Source organism: Eimeria mitis, genomic scaffold, assembly GCF_000499745.2.
Source record: "Eimeria mitis Houghton genomic scaffold, Emh_scaff649, whole genome shotgun sequence".
NCBI lineage: Eukaryota > Apicomplexa > Conoidasida > Eucoccidiorida > Eimeriidae > Eimeria > Eimeria mitis.
Window position 1 is genome coordinate 2861 of NW_013574647.1, and position 7111 is coordinate 9971.

Genomic DNA, 7111 nt, shown 5'->3' on the forward strand with positions numbered 1-7111 from the left:
TTATTGTATACAATCGAAGATATACTTATTTCTCTTTTTATATTTATATTTATATTTACTTTTTTATTTGTGTGTGTGTCTGTATGTTCATCTGCATTTGTATTTGCCTTTGTACGGAAACTTCTACATTTCAAGGCAATTCCATTAGCTTATGCTTACCCATTTGAGTATATTTATTTAAAAATTAATTTATTTATTTTATTTTATTTTATTTATTTATTTATTTATTTATTTTTTTATTTATAAGTTTCTATCATATATCAATATCAGCAACATCGCCGAATACGGCTTTCAGGCAGTCCTTGGTGAGCTCATCGATTGTCTCGTCTTTGACCCGCCAGAAGGAGACGCTCTTCTCTAGCAGCCTCATATTATAGCGGTGGTTGTCTCCGCTGCTGCTGCTGCTGCTGCTGCTGTTGCTGCTGCTGCTGCTGCTTGGCTCGCCTACGCCGTGGCGCTGCAGGATCGGGCGCTGCACCTCAGGGAGATATTTGCGGCAGCGGATGACAAGACGACGATAGTCGAAGTCAGCTAAGCTTCGTAGTTCTTTCAGCTCAGACACAACAGGCTCGGACTGTACATACACCCCAACACACACAGAATATTTGTTCTCTATATTGCTTCGTATAAGCACACAACAGATACAAAAAGTAAACAAACAGAGAAAAAGCCATACGAGACGATGAAAGCCGAACGCACAAACGCGCTGTTGTAAAGGATAATACAGCATCGACTTAAACAGGGCATAGAATCAAGCATTTAGGGTTTAGGGTTTAGGGTTTAGGGTTTGGGGTTTAGCGGCAGAGCTTATTTTCTGAGATAACATATTACAAAAAGAAGAAAGTGAAGGTGTTTGTATCGTAATCCATAAAAAAAGAATCAATTCAACTTGCAGTGTATGCATCGAGGAGGTCCAGCAGAACGCTTCGGGTCTTCTCTAGGCTCAGTGGCGGCTTCTCCTCCTTTTTCTGTTCTCTCCTTGTGCTCTTATCGTTGCAAACAACACAAAAACAATAAATAAATGCATTAGTAACATAAAACACACACAAAAAAGTATGTATTCAAGCGGGGATATATTTTTTTTTGTGTGTTATCTGTACACTGATTGGGGTGTACAGACACCGAACGACTGTGGGCCGCTATAAGCTTGAATTGGGTTATTATTGTTTATAATGTGTTTATTTATGTTTGAAATTTACAACAGAACAAGAAACACGTTTATATTACATGCAGATGTGGTGTATTGAGTGCTGGGGTGTATGTACAGTTTCTGCTTCAGGTGTGGTCGCCAGGTCACTGATTGCGTCGTCATTTGAATATATTTTGTAGTTTTCTGTGAAAGTATGTTGCGCAGCTTTGCTGGGTGGCAGCCTGAACTCTGTGTGTTCTTCTTCTGCATGCATCGGCGTCATTTGGCTTTTGTATTCAACTTCTGATTCATCTGTATCATCAGCTGCTGGTTGTTGAGGATCTCGGGTGTATGTACACCTGCCCCTGGAGAACAAGCAGTCGTTGATGCCTCTATTAAGAGTTCTTTTTGCTTCTATTTCATTTTTATTTAAAATACTGCGAAGCTCTTGCAGCCCCAGCCGCGCCGCATGCACTCCTTCGTTAGTTGAATATGGGCTCTTAAGAATAAACATAAAGTCATCTTTAGCACATTTCGTCATACCCAGCAACATATACGCTCTCCCCCGCCGGTACCGGGCCTTGGTGTCGTGCTCGTCGAGCTCTTGTATAACGGTTGTGCATGCACCTGCAGCGGTGCAGCAGCAGAAATACACACATTCTTTTGTTTCTTTCTCTCCTCATCATGTATACTCTGCTGTTTTGTTGTTCTCGATAAACACACAAACGAAAAGGTTTCACTGTGCTTAGGCAATTGGATGCAGCAAATCCCCCAGAAGAAGCAGCAGCAGCAGCAGCAGCAGCAGCAGCAACAGCAAATAGAAATGCTGATGAGATAGAAACGTAGGCAGCAACACGAAATTCCACCAGCAGCAACAGCAGCAATAGAAAATCCGGCAGCAACAGAATAAACACCAGCAACAGCAGAGAAAGCAATAGAAAGCAAACCCTCGACAGCTGCAGCAGAAAGCATAATGCAGCAGCAACAGCAGAAACAGCAGCAACAGCAGCAGCAGCAACAGCATAATAATCATCACCATAAAGTGCATACGAATTGCTTCTTGATATTTTCCGAGTTGAATTGCTGCCTGTGCAGCATTTTTAAGAAAGAGAGAAAAGATGTGTTCTACTCGTGTTTGTTGCTGTTTGTCTTTTGCTTCGACCCAATTCATCAACTCTATGCCTTGCTTGAAACGCATAAACGCCAGCTCGCTGTTCTTTGCGGTGTACGCCTCCCGGCCCTCCCGCAGCAGCCGATCACCGAAAGATAGATGCTCCTCCAGGGCTGCTCCCTCTAGCGGCCGCTTTCCCTTTGATATACCTGAGCACCAACAGCAACAGCAGCACCAGCAGCAGCAGCAGCAGCAGCAGCAGCAGCAGCAGCAGCAGATGCTTAGAGGAATAGTCATAGCAGATGAAGGAAGCTGCAGCAGAAACTGCAGCAGCAGCAGCAGCAGCAACTCTATGCTGCTGCAGATGCGGCCACACAGCAAACACAAATGCAGAGACAGAAACAGAAAAAGATGAAAACAAACGGCAGCAACAATTCTGCATGCTTATGCTGCTTTTCTTTTTCCTTTCTGTTAGCAACCGCAGCAACAGCATCAGCAACAGAACCACAAGCACCGACAACAACAACAGCAGCAGCAGCAGCAGCAGCAGCAGCAGCAAGAGCAGCAGTGGTGTACCTGGTATCCATTCTTCTCTTGGGCATATCTCTCCCTTTGACATTCTTTCTGCGAGTTCTTCTTGAGGCAAATCCGTCCACTTGCGAGTTTTTAAATACTGCATTTCTGCTGCATCGAGCGGCCGTGTTGCTTCCTCCTGCAGCTCTTTGAATTGCTGTTCTTGGCTGATGACTGTGCGCAGCACAGCCCGCAATATGAATATTTCATGTTCATATTCATGTCGAAATATATAAAATAAAAAGAATAAGATGTTTACATCGTTAAAATAAAAAAATATGCAATTTGTGCAGAAAAAAGCAAAAAAATTATTTGAATTTTTCAAGGGAACAGAAATATTCAAGTTGCAAAAAAAGCAAAAAATATTCAACTTTTCAAAAATAATATATTGAATTCTGAAAATAAATGTTCAACACAACAGAAATATTCAACTTGTTAATTGTGTTAATAGTGAAAGAAATATTCAACGAGAGAAGCTTTCAAGGTGTTTGCATCAACTATTTCGTTTCTTTTTTTTTTTTNTTTTTTTTTTTTACCTTTTTTTGTTAGTTTAAGGAGGATCAGTGGCTATGTTTTAGTGGCATTTGTAGCAGAAAACGCGCAGAAAAGAAGAAAAGGAAGAACGAAACGGCTTACAAGTTTGGGGGTTTCGTTTGAATTCGTCTGCTTTCTCTTGAATCAGAGCAGAGAGGGCCTGATCCTTATCGATTCTTTCGCTGAATAAATTTATGTTTCCCTCGCATTGCAGTAAACATTCGTGTAAACGCTCTAAAAGTCCAGGGGTTTTCATAATAGGCCGAAGAAGATTCTGCTTTTCAGGTGAACAGCCAGCTATGGCGCGCTCCAACTCGGCGACTTTTGCAGCTTTCTGTGCAGCCATGCAGCTGGCCTGATCAGCGAAGAACATGCAACAAAAAGAACGTAAAAAACCATGAATTGCGGCTCAATAAATATCAATAATGTTAGTAATGTTTAGAATAATAATAATTTCGGTTTTTTACGGAGAGATATGCACAAAAAAGGGGAGGATTTCACCGTTTCCTTCTGCAGATGTTTCTGCTCCTCTCGCAGCAGAAGCTGCTCCTTCGGACGACGAAGGAACTCCTGCCAATAGGCCTCGCATTCGTGCATTGCCATTTTCAAATAATTCTTTAGAAATTAATGAATAAATATTTTAGGATTTAACGGATCGTCTTTCTTTTTCTTGTTTATTTGCGGGCTTCCTCCTCCATGTACGGCCGCAGGCAGCAGTCGGCCGCGCTCCCCACTGCTTCACCTCTTTCAGTTGCAAATGCAGCACTTCAGACCCCGGAAACTCTCATTATCCTTTTAAAACATATAATATTAAAAAGAATTTTCAGAAAAAAGAGAGCTCGGCCCCTGCACACCGCAGCAGGTCGGCAGCGGCTGCTGTGTTTGAGAGGGGTGATCATGCGGCATTGTTGCCGCGTGATCAGGCTGCCGTCTCATGCTTGAAATCNCTGTGTTTGAGAGGGGTGATCATGCGGCATTGTTGCCGCGTGATCAGGCTGCCGTCTCATGCTTGAAATCGGGGTAAAACTGAGCTTATTAAAACATAAAAATAATATTTCAATTAATAAATTAATTATTTTGTGGTAAATTCCAGCAGAAATATTTTTTTATGTTCTTTTGATTCTCTGCTCGGATCGACGAGCAGCAGCTGAACGAACCCGCCATAGCAGAAGCCGAGATGCCGCAGCTGCTTTCTGTGTTGCGCAATTTATAAATTAAAAAATTCGAAATAAATTGAAATAAATAAATAAATAAATAAAACAAATCAAACAAAGGACTGAAAAACGTGAAACGGATAATATGAAAATCACACAAAACAAACAACACGAATAAACGAAAGCAAACAGAGCAAATGCCTGAAATACATGAAAGCGATACATTAAATAAACAAATTGAATAATTAAAACAAACAAAACAAAAAACTAAAACAAACAAGATAAATAGAACCTTCATTAATTAAAACAAACAAAACAAAAAACGAAAACAAACAAAATAAAGAAAACCTTCATTGGTATTTATTCTTTAAGGGTAACCACCGCGTCCTCCTTTTGTTGAATGCATAAATTCTTTTTGCTGGTAAACAAAATAAATAAATAAAACACCTTCATTTCCACCCCGTTTATATTATAATTATAATTATAATAATTATAATAATAATAATTATCATTGTTTTTGTTGTTGTTTTTGTTGTTGCCGTTGCTGTGTTTATCATTACTTTTGTCTTTCTTATGGCTATACTGGGTTTTACTTCTTCTTAAACAGCTTCCTCTTGCCTACACATCTCTTCTACGACACCCGGGGGCCCCCTTGGGCCCTCTGGGGCCCCCGGGGCCCCCGTGGGCCCCTGGGGGCCCCTGGGGGCCCCTAGGGGCCCCTGAACTCCGCAGCAGCAGTTTTATATTAGCTGTGTTTTCGTTTAGCTTGACTAATGCAGTTTAAGGGTTTAGGTGTATCTGTAGGCAAGAAGATAACCCCTAAACCCTAGACCCCAAACCCTAAACCCTATAAAATATAAATATATATTATATATACTAATATTTACATTACTATAAAAAATATATTATATATATGTTGTTTGTGTTTTTGTGCATTTACACTGCAGTGACAAAAACAAATAAAAGGGGAGGCAGCATCTGCTGATTCAGAAATCAAGATCAGCGAGAAGTGCATAGACACTCGGTTTCTGCTTCTGTTGCTGCTGCTGCTGCTGCTGCTGCTGCTGCTGCTCCGTATTGTTGTTGTTGCTGCTGCTGCTGCTGCTGGCAGCAGCACCCAGCAGCATCGGGTTCGTCTCGTCCCCTGAAGAGGGAGGCCGGTCCTTGGGCCCCCCGTGCAGAACCCCAGAAGGCTGCAGAGTCAAACTGCTGCTGCTGCTGCTGCTGCTGCTGTTGCTGTTGCTGTTGCTGCTGTTGCAGCTGCTGCTCTTGCTACAAGGGGCAGCAGATGCAGCAGCAGCAGCAGCACCAGATGCAGCAGCAGAATTCAGTTTTAAAGGATCAGCAGCAAAACCCCGAGGTCCGTCAGCTTGGGCCGAAGGGGCAGACAACACAGGCGGCGTCCGTTGCTGCTGCTGCTGCTGCTGCTGCTGCTGCTGCCCCTCCTCCTGTTGTTTTTGCTGCTGTTGCTGCTGCGCTGGCGGCTGACGCTGCTCGGGCTGATGCTCCGGTTGCGGTTGCTGCTGCTGCTGCTGCTGCTGCTGCTGCAGTTGATGTTGCTGCTGCTCCTCTTCCTGTTTCTTTTGCTGCTGCTGCAGCTGTGGTGGCTGATGCTGCCCCAGTTGCTGCTCCGGCCGCTGCTGCTGTTGCTGCTGGTGTTGCTGCTGCTGCTCCCTCTGTTGCCCCTGTTGTTGTTGTTGCTGCTGTGGCTGCTGCTGCTGTAGCTGCTGCTGCTGTAGCTGCTGCTGCTGTAGCTGCTGCTGCTGTAGCTGCTGCTGCTGTGGTTGCTTTTCCTGCTGCTGTTGCAGCTGCTGCTGCTGTGGCTGCCGCTGCTGCTGCTGCTGCTCTTGCTGCTGCTGGTTGTCGTGCTCATGGGTCTGCTGCTGCTGCGAGCTGTGCAGCTGTTGCGGTGGCAGCAGCAGATGCTGTTGCTGCTGTGGCTGCTGCTGCTTGCACTGGTCCTCCGTTGGATGAGACTGCTGCTGCTGCTGCTGCAGCTGCTGTTGCTGCAGCTGCTGTTGCTGTTGCTGCTGCTGCTGCAGCTGCTGTTGCTGTTGCTGCTGCTGCTGCAGCTGCTGTTGCTGTTGCTGCTGCTGCTGCTGCTGCTGCTGCTGCTGCTGCTGCTGCTGCTGCTGTTCATAAACATACCGCGCCTGCGCTTGTTTGTGCTGCCTCTTCTGTCTGTTGAAGGCAGAGCCCCTTGCAGGTGCTTCCGCCTCCAGCAGCAGCAGCTGCTGCAGTTGCTGCTGCTGCTGCTGCTGCAGTTGCTGCTGCGGCATCAGCAGCAGCTGTTGCTGCTGCTGCTGCTGCTGCTGCTGCCGGCTGCGTCTCCTGCGCCTCAAAGGGCCGATCACACTCCGCTGCTGATGCCCACACAGGCGGCAAACAGAAACCTAAACAAAAATAAAAAAATAAATAAAATAAATAAAATAAATAAAATAAATAAAACAAGTGAAATAATAAAATAGAATAGGCAAAGATAGAGTAAAATAAAATAAATAAAATAAGAAAATAAAATAAAATAAACAAACAATAACAGCAACAACAACAAAACAAAACCAAAACAAAAGCAAGAAAGAAACAAATATATTTAAATTTATAAAAAAATAA

General features: G+C 43.9%; 2 protein-coding genes across 2 annotated transcripts in view; both read right to left on the minus strand.

Annotated features, from left to right (window-relative positions):
- Nucleotides 1-253: 253 nt before the first annotated feature.
- Nucleotides 254-3950, minus strand: EMH_0018650 (uncharacterized protein; the record flags this gene model as incomplete). Its single annotated transcript, XM_013501190.1, has 5 exons — nt 254-574; nt 2166-2449; nt 2817-2987; nt 3450-3702; nt 3849-3950. The coding sequence occupies 5 exons, from the start codon at nt 3948-3950 to the stop codon at nt 254-256; spliced, it is 1131 nt and encodes a 376-aa protein (XP_013356644.1).
- A 1537-nt stretch (nt 3951-5487) lies between these two features.
- EMH_0018660 (uncharacterized protein) overlaps nt 5488-7111 on the minus strand; it is a gene marked incomplete at both ends in the record, with an annotated part of 4372 nt that continues 2748 nt past the window's right edge. The window contains one exon of the mRNA XM_013501191.1: nt 5488-6894. Coding sequence (XP_013356645.1) covers nt 5488-6894 — 1407 coding nt within the window. The remainder of the gene's footprint in view (nt 6895-7111) is intronic.